Source organism: Choloepus didactylus, chromosome 2 (assembly GCF_015220235.1).
Source record: "Choloepus didactylus isolate mChoDid1 chromosome 2, mChoDid1.pri, whole genome shotgun sequence".
Taxonomy (NCBI): Eukaryota; Metazoa; Chordata; class Mammalia; order Pilosa; family Megalonychidae; genus Choloepus; species Choloepus didactylus.
Window position 1 is genome coordinate 115,461,996 of NC_051308.1, and position 18,555 is coordinate 115,480,550.

General features: G+C 42.7%; 3 protein-coding genes across 7 annotated transcripts; 1 reads left to right on the forward strand and 2 right to left on the reverse strand.

Annotated features, from left to right (window-relative positions):
• Positions 1 to 49: 49 nt before the first annotated feature.
• Positions 50 to 2,932, reverse strand: LOC119517765 (sodium channel modifier 1). Of its 2 annotated transcripts, none has more exons than XM_037814746.1 (7): positions 2,465 to 2,932; positions 2,018 to 2,088; positions 1,697 to 1,785; positions 1,499 to 1,596; positions 1,292 to 1,380; positions 359 to 553; positions 50 to 205 (listed from the first exon to the last, which is right to left on the reverse strand). In XM_037814746.1, the coding sequence occupies exons 1-7, from the start codon at positions 2,546 to 2,548 to the stop codon at positions 106 to 108; spliced, it is 726 nt and encodes a 241-aa protein (XP_037670674.1). In that variant the 5' UTR covers positions 2,549 to 2,932; the 3' UTR covers positions 50 to 105. The 2 variants fall into 2 exon arrangements, with proteins under 2 accessions (XP_037670674.1, XP_037670684.1); XM_037814756.1 differs by having other exon boundaries at positions 2,349 to 2,525.
• A 225-nt stretch (positions 2,933 to 3,157) lies between these two features.
• On the forward strand, positions 3,158 to 11,138 carry LYSMD1 (LysM domain containing 1). 2 transcript variants are annotated; one of them, XR_005215237.1, is made up of 4 exons: positions 3,158 to 3,450; positions 9,128 to 9,492; positions 9,898 to 10,103; positions 10,967 to 11,138. XR_005215237.1 is itself a non-coding variant. In XM_037826020.1 (3 exons), the coding sequence occupies exons 1-3, from the start codon at positions 3,271 to 3,273 to the stop codon at positions 10,034 to 10,036; spliced, it is 684 nt and encodes a 227-aa protein (XP_037681948.1). In that variant the 5' UTR covers positions 3,158 to 3,270; the 3' UTR covers positions 10,037 to 10,942. The 2 variants fall into 2 exon arrangements, 1 of the variants encoding a protein (XP_037681948.1); XM_037826020.1 differs by lacking the exon at positions 10,967 to 11,138 and having other exon boundaries at positions 9,898 to 10,942.
• TNFAIP8L2 (TNF alpha induced protein 8 like 2) lies at positions 10,900 to 13,862 on the reverse strand. Of its 3 annotated transcripts, none has more exons than XM_037826021.1 (2): positions 13,804 to 13,862; positions 10,900 to 12,223 (listed from the first exon to the last, which is right to left on the reverse strand). In XM_037826021.1, the coding sequence occupies exon 2, from the start codon at positions 12,187 to 12,189 to the stop codon at positions 11,635 to 11,637; it is 555 nt and encodes a 184-aa protein (XP_037681949.1). In that variant the 5' UTR covers positions 12,190 to 12,223; positions 13,804 to 13,862; the 3' UTR covers positions 10,900 to 11,634. The 3 variants fall into 3 exon arrangements, with proteins under 3 accessions (XP_037681949.1, XP_037681950.1, XP_037681951.1); XM_037826022.1 differs by having other exon boundaries at positions 10,900 to 12,246; positions 13,804 to 13,849; XM_037826023.1 differs by having other exon boundaries at positions 10,900 to 12,194; positions 13,804 to 13,839.
• Between the last annotated feature and the right edge of the window lie 4,693 nt (positions 13,863 to 18,555).

Here is an 18,555-nt window from a genome sequence, read left to right on the forward strand (position 1 = left end):
GCCAGATCTGAAATCCTGAGATAGGACAAGGAACCAGACTCAAGGAAAGTTAGGCTCCCAGCACCTGCTGTAGTTTATTTGTGAATTAAATGGGGAAACAGAGTGTTAGTCCAAGGGGAAATCAGGGGGTTCTTCCTCATCAGAGTCAAACTCAACATTCTCATCTTTTACCCATCGACCTTGTCCGTCTGGGATCCATCCAGAGCTGAAAAACATCAGAGAAAATAGAATTGGTCAGAATGAGGAAAGGAAGTTTAAGTAGTAAGTGGGGATAAGAAAAAAACAGTTGAGTATATTTGCAAAAAGGAGAGTCAGAAAGAAAAGAGAAAATCTGAGGAAAGCGATTTCACATACTCACCTTCGAAGAGTGAGATAATGATCCAGGGCTCGTCTTCTTGTGGGGCTCATGGGTGGAGGGGCTGAGACAGTTGCTGACTCCTTGGCCTGTGGACCAGCCCCAGGCTCAGGTTCCTGGCTGATCTTCCCACTATGGAGTTCAACCTCTGGGGGTGGCAAAGGGGAGCAGGAGACAGAAGGACTAGGGGCTTCTGGTCTAGGGAGAGAAGGATCGAACCATGTATATGCCATAAAGGAAAGGACCAAGACTCCTATGACTCCCAACTCCTAAAAGCAGTGTTTCCTAAACTGTTTCTCAAGATATTAATAAGTGTTCTGCATATGAAGAATTCTGTAATCAAATGAATTTTGAAAAGCCTATATTAAAATTTTTAAAGTTTTTTTTAAATTTCAAGACTTTGTAGAGCCCTTAAAATATGTTAATATTACTATTTTTCAAGGAGGATTACAAAGCACCATTTCTCAAACTTTATTTAAAGTCACCAAGTTCTATTTTTCCTGGAATACCAATTAACATCTCCAGAACTCTCATATTCCTCAGAAAATAACTTGGAAAACAATACTTTCACAGCCATCTATCTCCTTCTGTCCCTCCCTGCCTTAAGACTGAGTCCCATACCACAGTTTTTTTCCTATCCACTGTCTCCATCTAACCAATGTGAAATAACTTTTCACAGTTATTCTCCAATTCTTAATTCCTCCTAATGCTGTAATGCTCAGTGGAGAAAGAATAGTCTTTTCAACAAATAATGCTGAGACAACTAAATAACCCATATGCAAAAGAATAAACTGGACCCCTACCTCATGCCATACACAAAAAGTAACCCAAAATGGATTATGGACCTAAATGTAAGAACTAATAGCAATGTTACTCTTTCCCTATCTCCCATTCTCAAATCACCATATCTTCCTCTGGCTTTCCCATCCCACAGACCTGCACTTCCGGCGGCAGCAACTGTTATAGTGGGGAGTTCTGTGCAGTGCACTCTGGGTGATAAATCGAGTCTGAGCCAGCAAAGGAGCCTGGCATGAAAATGGGAGACAGAGTCAGTGCCTTCGGAGTTACAGAGAAGCAAAAGCCTTTCAAATCTGGGTGTGTGGCAGGGTCCTGCCTGGGACACATCTTCCCCTCTCTGATTACCTCAGATTTGGTCTCCTCCCTCCTCAACTCATTCTGCTGTTTTGGATTCTGCTCCATTCTCCTTCCTGGCTGCTTTCTGCCATAGAAAAGCTGCAGGCCTGAGGAGCAAGGGAAAAGGAATTAACAACAGTGTAACAAGAATGATCTGCAGAGATTTTGAGGGTCTACTCTACATCTCCTCTCTTCCCCCAAACTTACTGGACAGATGTTTCTTGCCTGCACGGTGGGCAGTCAACATGGCCAGGGTGTCCAGTACAGGTCGGTGGGGGCAGATGGCACAAGCAAAGCTGGAGAGGTGGAGAGAGGAGGATAACTGGTCCAAAAGGGTCCCTACCATTGGTCCCACCCTGTCCTACCAGTCCTTTTCAAAGACCAACTCCCAGGTCTCCCGTTCTCCATCATCCATATCCCTGTCTCTTCCAGTCCCTCATTCCCCGCCAAAGAGTCGTAAGTAATCTCCTCCTTAATAACAGTTTATTGAGCCTCTAACCGTAGAAATCTCGGACTTGAGCTACTTACCGTCCATCCCGCAGCATCAGTGCCTCATCCTCCGGGATATAACTGGCCAACAGGTCACCGACTCTTCGTTTCTGCAGGCAGTGGGGGAAGAAATTCGGCCAATCTCAGCGAAATATGAAGGATGGAAGGAAAATTAGAGGGACAAGGAGTCAAAGGTAATAAGGACCATGGAGAGAACAGTGTTCATAGAGTGAAAAAGGAGTCACCAACCAACTCTAGTCTCCCGGCTCCCTCCCGCCCCCGAGCTGTTGCCAGAGCAACGAAACAAAGCTCCTTCACAACTTTCAGAGAGCTGCTGAAGCTGCTCCAGACCTTCTTCTCTAGCGCTTACTTTGAGCACATTGAGTTGACTCCAATCGTCCCCTTCCCTCTTGAAAGACATCCCTACTGTGAGTCCCAGAAGTGATAAACGCGCTAGCAACGCATTAACTACTCCTTTCGGGCCACCTTAGAAAGTAGGGGCGTCTCCTTTCCCTCTTCTCGTCTCTTTCCGGTTGGCCTCCTTACTTCCGGGTATGCGCTTCCCCTCATGCACTGCGGATGGCGAAAGCCGGCCACTCCCGGGAAGGGAACTGTGTTGCCGATGGTTCCCTGAGCCCCCGCGGGCGCGGGGCCTGTTGGGAAATGAAGTCTTTTCTCAAAGGGCTGGAATCAGGCCCTTGTATCTTGGTAGATTCGAGGCCTTTGGAGGCACAAGAACCTAGATGTGGAGCTGATGATTGAGTCCGGATCTGAGAGTGTGACCGATCTGAAGCCGAGGAGGCATCTTAGAGTCCTGAGTGGAAAGTGGACTACAAACGTTCGCAGTCTTTAAGTGCTTCGTCTGTAGCGACAGCCTACCTGGAGTGGGCCAGATTTGTTCTTGATCCTAACGGACCAGCCCCTGGACGGGACGGAGTCAGAATGAGGGGGTACCTGGAGGCCGGGCTGCCCGGCTGAGGGGACAAAGTGAGAAAAAAGTGTTGAGGAGAGTATCTAGAGTTGAAAGGTCAGAGGTCAGCGTAGCGAGGAGTTGTGGGAGGTCGAAGGTCGGTAGGTTGTTAAAGGGAGACTGGTGGAGACTGAATAGTCAAGGACTAAGACTGTGGGCAGGAAGGGGGCGGAGTGACGGGGTGGGAAGAGGTTTGAGGAGTAAAAGGGAGCTGAGGGCGAGGGGTGGGGAGTGGGAAAGATTTAGGAGAGAAGACGAAAGGAATTCCTGGATTTAGCCGAGCTTTCTCAGACGCAAACCCTGCTGTTGTCAGGGTGTGGAGATGGCCTCTCCCTCTAGACAGGCTCCCCTTGGGGGATCGGGACTGCTTCGGGGAAGCCGGACTCGTTCTTATGGTAGCTTGGTGCAGTCTGCCTGCTCCCCGGTGAGGGAAAGACGCCTGGAGCATCAGTTGGAGCCCGGAGACACCCTGGCTGGACTAGCACTCAAATACGGGGTAACGGTGAGTTTCCCAAGGTTGAAACCAATTAGTAGTGTTTATTCCTCAGAAGAATATATTGGCCCTAGTAGACAATTTCCCCTGAATTTTTCCTAACTGGGCTGTGTCGTGGTCTGTTCATACCTATATCCTTTTGTTTGTTTAACTATCTCAGCGTTGCATTGTCTGGTTGGGATTATCCTGTCCCACTGTCCCAATGGAGAGGAGCAGCTATTATTTATTGCAGCCTACTATATGCCAGACACTATGCTAGTTGCTTTATATACTATCGGCTCATTTGATCCTCACGTCCCTATCAAGTGTACTACTATTGTCCTCTTTTTGCAGATGAAAAAACTGAGGCAGATTGGTTAACCAGTTTGACCGGAGTCAAATGACTAATGAGTGCTGGAGTTGGAATTCAAACAGGTCTGACTCTGAAGCCTTAATAGCCTATGTGGCTATTAACCACAGAGAAACTTTTTAATTGAGAGTGATTAAATATTTACAGCATATAATGGAGAGCTAGTTTTTAGTTCTAAGTTCCTGGGTGCCTATTGTTTCTTCTATTCCCCCACCTCAGTGCTCTCTCCACTAAGTATTTCAGGTCATGCGTAGGGTATTTTTTATAAGTGTAAAAATATAATGCATGAAAGTTGGTGAGGTTTTTTTTTCCCCCATATCCTTTTCAATCTCACAAACAAATGTTGGATTTAGCCAACATTTTTTATGCTTCCTATATTTAAAGCACTTTGGTAACCATCTTGGGAGATAAAAAACAAACAAAATATGTGGTTGTTGCACTCAGGTAATTTACGGTCTAATAAGAAGTGGACAGGGACAGAAATAGTGACTGTAAGGTGGCAGACTGTGGTGAATTGGTAGAGATATTAATAAAGGGCAGAAGTCAGAAAAGGAGGTTAATATTTACTTAGAAGGGGACAAGGGTAGAACATCAGTGCAGGTTTTGAGGGAGCCATCACCATGGATCTTGGAAGACTTAGAAGCTCCTTCCTCTGTAGTCCCCTCTACAAACCTAGGTAATATAGTTATTTGCAAGCTTTGTCTTTCCAATAGGCTATACTCTCCTTAAGGGTAGAAACTATTTCCTTTCAATTTTATATACCTAAAGTCTGGCATAGCCCTGAACATAGAAGCTTAACAGATGTTTTTTTGAATGTCTGAATGGATATGGCTAAGATTTCCACACATAGAGTATAGGAAAGAAAACGTTTCAAGTAGAGGGAATGGCCTAAGCAAATGAATTTGGTATGAAAGTAAAACGCAGCCCCTGGGTCTCAGCAGGGGCTCAGAAGCCATGCATAGATGGCATCTGGGCTACCAGTGAATCATTTAGTATTTGATATTTACAGTAAGTATCAGAGAAGTTCTCCACACACACTCCCTTCCCTCTTCCCTTCCCCACACTTTCATGCACCCACAAACTTGATTCTGTACCCCAGCAGTTCTCCTTTAGAGGCAGGTACCCTCTACCCCCACCAGGGGGCATTGCGGAATGTATGCCAGTGGGAGTTGTCACCACTTAGTGGGCAGTGGCCGGGGGTGTCAAAATCACAGAACTGCCTGGGGCAGCCCCCACAATGAACTGCCCTGCCTAGAATGCCACTAGAACCCTGCCAAGTTTTGCCAAATTGAATTTTCTCTCCGTTTATTCACCTCTGAAAATTATTCATGCTTGTATACATGCTGGAAATTATAATTGCTATCTTTCACCTCTTCTTCACCTGGCTAATTCTCACTCAGTCTTGGGTATCTGCTTAAATGTTACTTTAAAAAAAATTTTTTTTTTATTAGAGAACTTGTGAGTTTAGGAAAAATCAAATACAGGGTTCCCATATACCTCCGTATTATTAACACCTTGCCTTAGTGTGGTATATTGTTACAAATGATGAAAGCACAGTTTTATAATTGTACTATTAACTATAGTCCATGGTTTAACTTCGGGTTCACTGTGTTGTGCAGTGCCATGGATTTTTTAAAAGTTTTATTTTAGTGTCATATATACAACCTAAAATTTCCCTTTTTAATCACATTCAAATATATAATTCATTGCTATTAATTATGTTCACAATGTTACGAACCATTACCATCCTCTATCAAAACTTTTCCACCATCCCAAATAGAGTCTCTGTACATTTTAAGCCTTTAACTCCCTATTCCCTACCCCTACTCCATCCCCTGGTAACCTACATTCTAGATTCTGACTCGGTGAGTTTTTGTATCAATGAGATCATACAATATTTGTCCTTTTGTTTCTGACCTATTTCACTCAACATGATGTCTTCAAGGTTCATCCATGTTGTCACATGTATCAGAACTTCATTCCTTTTTACAGCTGAGTAATATTTTATTGTGTATACCACATTTTGTTTATCTAGTCTTCTGTTGATGGACACTTGGGTTGCTTCCATCTTTTGGCGGTTCATGAAAATGTCACTTTGAACACTGGTGTGCAAATATCTGTAGTCTAATGAAGAAGAGTTCTAGGTTCTAGACCCATTCTGCTGTTTGCTAGCTGAGTGTATATGTCACCCCCTTTTCTGGGGCCTCAGTTTCCTCACCATTTGTGAAATGAGGAAAATGTATTAAATAATGTTGCATAATTACATAATATGTAATAATGATAAAAAGTTATTATCTACTTATCATTTACTTGCTGTGTGCCAAACTCCATACATATATTATCTCATTATCTTCATAAGACTCTATCAGGTAGGTGTAACTATCCCATTTAAAGTTGAGGAAACTAAGACTTAGGGAGATAAGATAACTTGCCATATATCATGCGACTAGTGTAATTGGTAGAGCTAGGATTCAGACCAGGTTTCTCATTCTGAAACCCTCATTTTTTAACTGCTCTGTTATAAGAACTAGATTCAAAGGGGCTTTATAGCTCTTAGCACTGTGACTGTGGCTAGGACCCCTCTGAATTTTGGCCTTGATTACATCCTTTTTTCTTAAAATTGTGGTAACATATATAACACAAGGTTACATTTCTAGGAAATAATAAAAGCAAAAGAAAATCCACAGATTAACTCATAGCATTTTGGAGCTGGAAGGGACCTAGGATATTATCTAGGCAAAATAAAATTAATAGCATGGAAGTACTTAGCAAAGTACAAGTACAAAAGTTCAAGCCAGTTTTACTTTTTTTAATTGTTCAGATTAATCCAGTTTTATTTTTAAACACTTTATAATAGTATAAGATTTTATTGGTCATGTTTATTATAGTAGTCTTCTCTCTAGTGTAATGTTTTATTTGTCATGTTTATTATAGTAGTCTTCCCTCAGGGTGTAAACCGCTTTGATATTTGACACATACATGAAATATGCTTTCCATACTAGTGCCAATATGAGATGAGTTTTCAGTAAAACTAGCAACCTGACTTTCTGATGATAAAATACTGATAAGGTTATACATGTGGTTTCTATATTTATCATCTAGTTTACTTACTATAAAGCAGTCATGAGCCCCTGGTATATGCCAAGCATTGTGGAGCATTGAGAAGCACCATGGGATACAGAGACAGCAAGTTACCATCCCTACCCTTAAAGGACACACAGGGTAGCAGGCAAAGCAAAATGCAAAGAGGTAAATAACAATATAATAGGATAGGTATTATTAAAGAAATATTTATGGTATGCTTTGGGAGCCGTGAAGAAGGACTATCACAAAGACAATGACAGTTATGAGTAGAAGTTTTCCAGGCAGAGAAGGAGCTACCGAGGAGGGATTTCAAGCTGAAGGAGAAGCATGAGAAAGGCACAAAAATGTGAAAGAATATGAAGTGTTCAAAGCAAAGTGAAAAGTTGAGAATGCAAAATATATAGTTGGCAGAAGAAGAGAGATGAGGGTTGACATTTCCTTTGGGGGCTAGATTGAGAAAGCCCTTGAATGCTGATTTGGATTTATATTTTAGCAGTTAGGAAACCATAGGAGGTTTATAAGCATGGTTAGGTAGTAGTTTGATCTGATTTATTTTTTTTTTAGAAAGATAGATGTCAGCAGGGTGGATGATGAGTAGAAATGGAGAGAGGAAGACCAGTTAAAAAACTGTTGCAGAAATATTAAGGGTCTGTTCTGAGGCAATGGCAATTTACCTGAAGATATACCAAATGTGAAAGAGATTTTTTTAAACACTTTTGTTGACCATTTGGGTATGGGTGGTGGAAAAAAAATATGAATTGAGGATGACATTGATTTTTCTACTTTGGGGAGACCAGTTGGAGAGTGATACTAATCATTATGTTTAATGATGAATAAACAGTTAACTTAATAAATATTTGATTGATGAAATTAATATTGTAGGTGGAAAAACATTCCCAGAAGGCATAAAGAGGCCGAAGAGTCTAGTTCCAGCCCTGTCATTAGCTTGCTAGGTAATCTTAGGCAAGTAACTTTAACCTCTCTAAACCTCAGTTCCTTCATCTTTAACAGTGGTTCTCAAAGTGAGTTCCAAGGACCCCCTAAGGGTCCCTGAGACTCTTTCAGGGGTCAACAAGGTCAAAACTGTTTTCATAGTATTAATATAAGACATTATTTGTTTTTTTATTCTCATTCTCTTATGAGTATATGGTAGAATATTCAAAAGACTAAAAGACGTGATATTGCCACAGATTGAATGTAGAAGCAAATACGAGAATTGTTATCTTCTATCAAGTTAGACATTAAAGGGATTTGTAAAAATGTAAAACAATGCCTGTCTTCTCGTTACATTTTTTTGTTTTGCTTTGGAAAATATAGTTATTTTTCATTAAAATATTTATGATAACATATGATGAGTTTGTTATTTTTAAATAATCATGTGTTTTGTATTTCTCAGTTTTAATTTACAATGCATTAAGTACTGATAGCTATAGTCCACATAAACAAAAGCTCTTTGGAGTCCTCAATAATTTTTTTGAATAATTTTTTTTATTAGAAAAGTTGTAAGTTTACAGAAAAATCATGCAGAAAATACAGAGTTCCCATACCTCCTTCCCCCATTATTAACACTTTGCATTAGTGTGGTACCTTCGTTACACAAGAAAAGAATATTATAATTGTACTATTAACTATAATACATAGTTGACCTAGGGTGTATTTTCCCCCATATACCACCCTATTATTAATACCTTGCATTATGTGGTACATTGTTATTATTCATGAAAGAACATTTTTATAGCTGTACTATTAACTATAGTCCATCATTTGCCATAGGGTTCACTGTGTTGTACAGTCCTATGTTTTTTCTTTTAATTTTTATTCTAGTAACATGTATATAAGCTAAAATTTCTCCTTTTAAAAACATACACACATATAGTACAATGCTGTTAATTACATTTACAATGTTGTACTACCATCACCACCACCCATTTCCAAAATTTACAATCAACCCAAATAGAAATTCTGTACAATTGAAGCATTAATTCCCCATTCCCTATCCCCAACTCAACCCCTGGTAACCAATATTCAAGATTCTTGGAGTCCTCAATAATTTTTAAAAATGTAAAGGGGCCCTGAGACCAAAAGTATGAAAAGTGCTGATCTATAAATAGGAATAATATCAGCCCTTTGCATTTTGGCTTGGTTGCTATAGAGTCAGATGAGACTGTGCAATCACTTTAAAAACATGAAATGCTATACAAATGTAAGATTAATTGATATTACATTGTTAATTTTGGTGACTTTTCTTTTAAGATGGAACAGATTAAGCGTGTAAACCGCCTTTATACTAATGACTCCATCTTCCTGAAGAAAACCCTCTACATCCCCATCCTGACAGAGCCAAGAGACCTATTTAATGGTTTGGATTCTGAGGAAGAAAAAGATGGAGAGGAAGAGGTACAGTTAAGTAAGGATAAAGCTGGGCCACATTCGGCTGAGAGGAAGAAGCAACAGACGGGTTCAGGACATGCCAGTGGTGAAGTCCTCCCCATACCTGGCCAGGAAATCCCTACACCCATTCATGACCTCTCTGCCTCTGACTTCCTCAAGAAGCTTGATTCACAGATCAGCCTGTCAAAGAAAGCTGCAGCCCAGAAGCTGAAAAAAGGAGAAAGCAGGTAATCTTGAGTGGTTCCATATAAGCCCCTCCATGAACTCCTCTGTTCTTCTAACCTTATCTTACCACACACACATGTAAGCACAGTGCTAGCAGAAGCTAGGTGATTCCTTTCCCCCAGGTGGCCCCAAGACAATGAGCATAGCCAGTGGCTGATGGAATGGGCAGAGGTAGTGGGAAACCAGGTTCTGTGTTCTCACTGGAATAAAACAGTTGACTGTTCTTACTGCTCTGATTATCCATGAAGGAACATTAGGGTTAAGGTTCATCCAGAAGGTATTGAGACTCTGTCTTCAAGTAACCAGATCATGTATTAAGGGAGGACAACTTCCCATGTACCTCTTCACTTGGTCCATTCTCAGGTTCTTCCCTTGATCTGTGATTCTTCCCTCCTCCTTACCTGCAGGGCACCTGGGGAGGATGCATGTCCCCATCTGAGCTCCCCTCGGATGCAGCAACGAGCAGTCCTAGGTCCTCTGCCACTCACCCAGACCTCTCGGACCCAGACACTACGGGACCAGGAGGATGAAATCTTCAAACTCTGATATCCCCAGAACTGACTGAGACAAGCAAGATGTTGAAGGAGCAACTTGATGGGGAGAGGAGCCTGAGGTGAGGCTCGAAAACATGGCTTCCCAGCCTGCCTCCCTCCACTCCTGCCGTCTTCCCCAGTTTCCCTGTCCATCCAAGGGTTGCTTGACCTGGGGAAGTTTTACTATTGACAAGAGTAAGGAATGGGGACTTGATCCCTTCTCAGTTTTTTGGCTGAATCTAAAGTTTTTATTTAGATTCAAAAGGCTCTTTTTATATCCCTGCCTCCTTTCCCATCCCTTTTACAATTCCTTGGCCTTAGAGCAGGGAGGCAGGAACTCTCCCAGCCCCAAACTTCCTCCCCATCCCCAACTATGTTACAACTATGTTATCTAATTTATTTGGTGCTATATTGAAATAATATTTATTTGCTATATCTTATTCCTTCCCACGTTTAGCTGGAAAATAGGATTTCTATAGCCTCTGGGTGAGGGGAACCAAGAAACAGTGAGCCAGTGACTGCTGTTTCCCCACCTACTTAGCTGAGCATGTTACTGGTGATGGTCTAGTCCTACTGCAGAGAATGGGGGACTAAGCCAGGCCTTTCTCCCAATCTGAAAGTAAAGGATTTAGGCTCAGCTTTGACTAACCAATCCTCTATAACTTCTCCACAACTCTTGTCTGAGAAAAAGCAATGATTTAGGGACCTGAACTCTCCATCCACCACTTCACCCTTCTAATCTGCTCCTCTGCTCAGCCTGTGGTGGGGCTGAGGAGATGGAAGAGGACAGACTCCCCTTTTGTGGGGGGTCTCTTGTGATACCCTCTCCCTACCACCCTACCAGAGCCTATCTCTCTATGGCTTGCTTCTCACTGCATATTTATTTGTAATTTGTAGCACTGATCTGTGGTACATTTTTTTGGTGTTTTTTTTTTTTTTTTAGTTTCTTAAACAGAAGAAGTAGGTAAAACAACCACGTTGATACTGAATATATGCCGCAATCTCCTGTATGAAAATGGTGAGAGGTGAGATAAGTGGTGTTTATATACCTCCTTTCCCTTGTGATGATCATAAGGTATGAGAAGCTGGAGAGATTAAACACTGAGCCCTGTGAATGTTTTAGTAGTTTTATTTCCCCTATGAGAATCTCCCCTGCCCTAGCCCTTTCTTCCTGCACTCTGGTATCTGTCCAGCCTCTGCCTAGAGATGGCGATCTAGAATGTTTCTAAGGGTCTCTTTCCGCTCTTCTTTAGTGTCCTCCAAGAGCTTAGATGGGCTATGCCCCCTTCCCTTGGTTCATAGGAGAGGGGCTTCCCTGTTTCAAACTTCCCTCATGGGAGAAACAGAGATCCAAATTTCACTTCGTATTTTTCAGGCAGCTTTGTTTCCTGTCCTGGGTCTGGAGTGAGAGAGAGGCCTCACCCCTCAGCATTGCTCCTTCCCCACCAACAGTTTGGGGGCAGGGTGGTTTCAGAGCCAAAAGCACTGAAAGGGACTGAAGCCTGAGGATTGAAAAGCATTGGCGCAGATGAGCAGGGTTAGAAAGCCCAGTGTCTGTTGTTTTCTCAGCCAGCCATTGTCCCAAGGTGAAATATGCTGGGTTCAGGGCTCTCAGAGCTTCCCCTCATCCAGCATCTTCCTGAGACCATCACAGATCTTGCGAAGGTGCTGAGTGAAGTCAGGCCCATAGAGGGCCGTGAGCAGGCCTGGGTCAGAGAAGTGATCGAACACATGGCGTATACGGCCATGCGACTTGGGAGTGAGGTGGTGCTCCACCAGCTCCAGCAGCATATCTCGGCACTCGGTCAGCAGGCTGGCCAGCACGGCAGCCTCGAAGGTGAAGTCCACCTCGCCAAAGCTAAGAGCCGTCATTGCACCCTGCCGCAGCTTCTGGCGAAAGCGGGTAGCCAGCGCCAGCTCACTGGGGCCAAAGCAGCCACTGCGGTGCAGCACTGCCACCTTGACAGCCACCTTGATCAGGTCCTTGATAACCCGCTGTGCCTGGGGCCGGCTGTGTGTGTATTCCTTGGACACACGGTAGAGCTCATCCAGTACCTCGCTGCTTGTCTCATCAATAAAGAGATGAGCCACAGACCGGCCTGCCATCTTGCTCAGTAGCTTCTTTTCCGCTTGCAGTGCCAGACTCTTTGAGCTGAAGGACTCCATGGTTCCTGGGGGGTTGGGGTGGGGTGGTCAGTCACTAGAAGAAAGGCCACAGGCTTCCTTAGAAAGAGAAATGGCTTTTCACCCTTCTGTCTCTTCTTTGGTTTCTCTCTTATCATCATCTTTGTTATCTTTTTCCCCCTGGGCTGCCTCATTCCTGGGTCTTGCCCCCACTTTTCTCCTCTAGTGCCATAGGAAACCTCGATCTCCAAAATAGCACAGGGGGGCAGTGATATGTTTGGCTGGAGGAATGTGGGCTACAGAGGCCATCCCACCACAAATTAAGTCTTAAGGGGAAATAGGCTGATGCTGCTATAATGGAGAAGATAGGGACTACCTGGCAGATAATAGACAATTGTCACAGCTACATTTTAAATACTCTATACCATACATCTCTGAGGTGTGGGTACTATGTCATAGTTTCCCCAATGTCAAACACAACTTTTTCTGACTCTAGAAGCCCATTTTAGCTAGTGCACTGTGTTGCCTTTAAAGAAGTAAGAAATATAGAGGTCTCAAGAATTCTAGTAAGAATAACTAACATTTTTGAGAACCTACTATGTGCCAAGTGCTTTAATCTCAGTCTTCCCAACATTCTATAAGATAGGTATCCCCATTATTTAATGAGAAAACTCTCTTAAGAGAGATTAAGCAACGTGGCCAAAGTCACTAGTAAATGACAAAAATGGCCTTCAACCTAAATAATCCAAAGAAACCTCCTTCCCTGGCTCTCGCTGAGGCTGAAGCACACCAAAGAAGCTTGAGAAACAAGCACCTCAGGAGGGACAGGCAGTACTAGAGGCTTGTGGTCTTCTCCTGGGGTTGGATTGAGGACCCTTCTGGTGGCACATCAGCTGCATGTGTCCAAGGTTCTCTCCCCATGATCTTTGCCTATGGTTCTTCTGGTTGTTTTGCTTCTAACTTCCCCCTCCCCTGCTCTGCAGGATGTGGTTGTGACCGCAGTGAGGAGCAGCCTCACCCTCTCCCCCAAACCAAACTGGGAGTCTGAAGAGGCAAGGGAGATGGGTCACTGCAGGGGTTTCTTCCCCAGCTGAATCAGTCCAATGGGAACCTGGAACCTTGCTTTGCTCCCGGCTCGGCCTGGGGCTTTCTGGGCCATTCTCCACAACCGGAAAAGAACATTGCTCCATGTGAGCCTTCCTTCCTCCTTGGCCTTCCTGTTACCCAGCTTTCCATTGCCCCCGTTGCCGTCCAGTCCATGTTTGATCCACTGTTCTCTCCCTCTCTCCCTGTTTCAGCCTCTGTTTTCTTGTTTGGGTTCTGCCCTGTGAGCCTCTCGCCATGTTCTCCCTCTGGCCCTTACCCATCTACCTCCATGGCTCCTGAGATATCTTTGCATGACTCAATGCTTTGTTGCACACCCGTATCCATCCCCAGCCCTCAGCCTTTCCTGACCCACTCCATCCCCAACCATGTCTTTCTTTCTGAGGCTGTCTTGCTCCAGGGAAAGCTGAGCTGGATATCTCCACTGGAGAACTGAGAATTCTCTCTATAAAATGAGAGTCTCCATATGGAAAGCTAAGGTTGAAAGAACTGGCGTCTCTCCTGCCACCATCACCCCTAAAGCCTACCCTTCTATTGTTGCCGGTTTCTCACCTGCCCTGTGCTGGTGCCAATCTTGCCTTGAATGTTCCCGGAGATCTGACAGAATGGAGAAGCTCCTAAGTCAGAGGCCTTGTGGCCTGGCCCCACCCCTCAAGCCCCGCCCATCTACTGTCTGCTCAATCTCCGGTTCATCACCACTATCACTGAGGTCTACGGCCCAAGAGCCTCCTAGAAATAAGACAAAGTCCAAAAGGAATAGAACTCTGTGGGAAACAGTCTTGATTCTTTGAGGGGGTGAGAAGAGGGATTGCACACCACTCATGCTCCAGGTGTTTGTCTGCTTCTTTCCTTCATGCTCAGTTCCTTAAGAAACTATTCTTATGTTTCTGTGGTACTGAGGAGGAAGAGAAGTTCAAATTGCTGGAACTGGGGTCAATGGGGAAAGTTCTGAAGGCCAAAGAAAGTGGGGAAAGGCTGGAGACTCCAGGGACAAAACAGGGACCAGCTGTCTGAGTGTGTCTCTGGAGGCTCCAGGGAGAGGTGATGCTATGGGGCAATGTTACCACAACCATATACATCCTGTGCCTGGCTGGGTAAGGGTGGTACAAACTGTTACAACCCTTAATACTGGAGGGAGGAAGGTGCTAGGGCCAGGGCTGCTAGACCATTTGAGACCATCAGGTGTCAGCACAGCACTGAACCACTATAGGGAACAAGCCTTCTGAACACTGTAGCTGCTAAAAGGATACAAAAATAAGGGTAAGTCACAGTTCTTGAAGGAGGCAAAAGTATTTACCATCAAAAGAATCTTACAGCCTAGTCAGAGGGATAAACTTAAGCATGGATAATTATGCAAGCAGATGATGCCATTTGCATGATCGAGGTTTACAGAATTATGAGAATAAAGGAAAGCATAGAGTAATTCTGATAGGAGGGCTCCAAGAAGCTTTTCTGAAGAGGTAGACTTGGAAGAATGGATTCAGCTATTTAATAGCCAGAGATGGGAAAGAAGTGCTTCCCAAATGATGGGACAGCATAAGCAAATGCCAAGAATAAAAATAATACAGGGCATACTCAGGAAGTGGTGATTTATTTTGTATGGCTGGAGTAAGATTGTTTGAGAGATAGTGAGAAAGGAAAAAGACTAGATCATGGTAGGCTCTAAAGGAGTTGCTCAAGAGTTCAGACTTCCTGTAAGCAGTGGGAAGCCATTGAAGACTTTCGATTAGAGGAATGAAAGAAATCATTAGCTCAGTATTTATGTTGTGTTATATATTTCAGTAAATTTTTAGCTGAGGAAGGGGCATGCTTAGGAAGAAAGTGAATGTTGAAGTTCTGAAGTGGGGACAGGCAGCGTGCCACTCTCTTCAAAACCACTAGCTCTCCTCCCTAGAGACAGTTGGGTCTTGGCTCCTTTCTTACTCCCACCTCTCTTTTCATCACTCCCAGGGCCCAAAGTTGAGGGTCCACGGTACAGCTTGGATTGGGAAATGCTGACAACTCTTAAGAAGCATGGCGGTATATAGGAATGTAGAGAAACAGGAAAATAGCTTAAGAGGATGGGGAACTGGATTGAGAGAGAGGTTATTTTTAGCTTGGGGTTTAAGCACATTTGTAGACTGAAAGGAAGTAGCCAGTGGAGAGGGAGGCTTAGAAGATGCAAAGGATAGGGGGCGATTATGGAATAAAGTGTGGGGCAGATGGAAATGAATGAGACTAAGTTCAGAAGAGGGAAGTGTGAAGAGAGAAAGGGATCCAGCATTTGTCAAATGCATTCTGCTAGATGTTATATACATACTACATTTCATCCTCCTGGTACTCTTATGAATTAAATGTCACTTATATCCTTTTTGCTAATGAAGAAACTGAGGTTTCAATGGCAGAGTCAAGAACTTGCGTGATTCCCAAGATTATGCTTTTTTTCTGATAATTACGTTACAAGCTTATGAGGTAATAACTTCAACCTCATAATGAATATGGCAGCATTCTACCTCTATACCAATACACTCATTACACACTCTGGGTATGATACTGGTGGCACTATCAAAATTACAGGAAAAGAAAGTCCTTTTTTCAAGAAAGGTACAATCTAGTTGGAAAATAAGAATAAGGGAAGTGAAATAAAAGAAGATGCAAATACAGTAACACCTTCTGAATCCAGAATCCTTACCAGCTACCTTATCTGTTTACTTCAGCTTCGCCCGTTCTCTGTCTCTTCTCGTAGTCTGCTCTAGCCATGTAGGAATTCTCTTAGTTCCTCCACTACTCACCATAGTCAGTTTCTTCCTCTCCCTCTCCTTTTGTTCTAGACCTTCCTACTTCTTGTCTTCTCTTTCCTTGCATACTTGTTCCCTGCCATATTAATGCCTATTCATTTTTCAGGTCTCAGCTCGAAAGTCACATGTGTAACACTGTCGATGACTCTCTAACATACAAGAGACCTCTGTTACATAAGTCCTGTAGAACCATGTACCTTCCCTATTGTAATAATCATTCTTCACTATAATCTGTGGTTTTGTTAACTGCCTTCCCCACTAGACTGTAAGCTCCATGAGGGCAGGGATTGTTTTAGTCCTTTCACAGTGCCTGGCATATATTGTGCTCAGTAAATATTTGCTGCAAGAATAAATTTAAAACACACCCAAGAACCAGGAGACGAGGAGAATAGTAGCAACATAAAAGTCACATGTAATAGTGTTCATTTACTTCACTCATGGAGAAATCATTCTAATATTTTCTCGTAATCTATATCTATTCTAGTACTCTCCAAACCCACAGCATATAATTAGTAGTATATTAAAACAGGCAGAGCAAGATAGCAATAAGAATTAACATAAAAGAGAATACTAGGAAAACAAAAAAGCAGACAATTAAAAATTACAACATTCTTAGCCATGTAGAGAAGGAACAAATAAACAGTATTGACTACATATATTCTAGGCTTTGGGGTCCTGTTTTCCTGTTTCACAGAGCTGCCTCTGAGTAAGGAAAGAGAAAAAATAAAAATAAAAAGGTTCCAGGCCTTCCATTATTTTCCTCCCTCTTCCCTTTCCCCTTCTTCTAACTAGTGCTTTTCCTACATATCAGCCACATAGGACCTTTTGCTATTCATGCTTCAGTTTCCATGCTCACGAAGTAAAAGCCTTTGCTTAAGCTAGGTCCCTCTTTGGCAAAAAAAGAAAAATACAGAGAGAGAGAGAGAGAGAGAGAGGAAGGAAGGAAAAAAGGAAGGAAGGGAGGGAGGGAGGGAGGAAGAAATGTTATATATCTTAGATGGGTGAAGTACTTTAGAATTTACAAAACTTTCACCTACATCATCTTAACTGATTCTTTGAGGTAGGCAGGAAGGTAATATATGTCCATTCACAGATGATAGACTCAGCCTTAGAAAGGCCATAGTAACGGAAGTGAAGCCATTCTTTTTCATCTTAAAAAATATTATATTAAGTCCGTAGTTTATGTCAAGAGAAAAGAGGGCCACAGGAGCCAAAAGAGCAAAGTATTTCAAGGAGAGGGGGGGCAACAAGGTCAAAAGTCTCAAAGTATGCAAAAGGGTAAAGACTGAAGAGATGTTTATTGAATGTGATAGGATCGTCACTGGTAGCCTTGCTGAGCACAATATCTGTGGATTGATGGGAAAAAACTAGAATGCAACTGATTGAGAAGTGAATGAAAGTTGAGAAAATGGATGCAACAAATATAGGTGACTTTCTAGAAGCTCCCCTGTGATGGGAAGAGAAATTGAGTGATAGCTAAATACAGACAAGAATCAAGAGCAAGTCTGAAATTTAAAAATTTTAATCATGGGAACTACTTGTATATATGCTGAGAGAAAAGGGAAAGTTAAAAAAAAAGGGAGGAAAGGCAGGCAGGAAAAGGGATTTGTAGATGTGGAGTAAAGCCCCTAAGTTACACCTACCACTTTGTGCTAGGCACTGTGATAAACGCGAAGGATACAAGTGTTGAGTAAGACAGGCATGTCCAGGCCTTGTCTGCATGGAGGTTGCAGTAAAGTGGAAAGGCACACCATGGGCAAGAGGTATGGACACCTCAACCAATGGGATGAGAGAAATGTGAGGATGCTGTTAAGTATGTATGTGAGAAGCAAAAATTTGGGGGAATCCTCACTACCTGTTTTCTCTGAAGATGGATTTCTGCTGAGATGAGAAAGAAAGTGGTGAAGTAAGGAATATGCAAAGAGAGGTCAAAGTTTGAAATAGCAACTTACAGAGTTTGGGAAAGAGTGATTTTTCCAAGTCTGGAGATCCCCACACTTGGAATCTGATGTACAAGACTGTGATTTGTTCCAGAAGTCCTGGGGATTAGTGGGAACAGAGTTTTGTTTTATTTTTTAATTTTTTATTGTGGCAACATATGCAACATAAAATTTCCTGTTTTAACCACTTGTAAGTATACAATTCAGTGGTACTAATTACATTCACAATATTCTGCTACCATCACCATCATACATTACCAAAACTGATCCATCACCCCAGAAACAGAGGCATTTTGATTTGTCCTTTGAAATAACACATTCATCCATTTGTTTCCATACCCAACGCCACAATCCTTGACTGAATGCCCCTCTCTCCTCATCCTTGAACTTCTATATCTTCTTGCTAAAACATCAATTTTGACAAGTGACACATTTATTCAAGAGCTTAAAATGGCCTTCTGTTCCTATCAGATTATTTTAACCTACTCACCAAGCATTCCAGGCCTTCCATAATTTGTATCTCTCCTCCGCTTTCCTCCCCTTTATTACATATCAGCCACATAGAACCTTTGCTATCCATGCTTCAG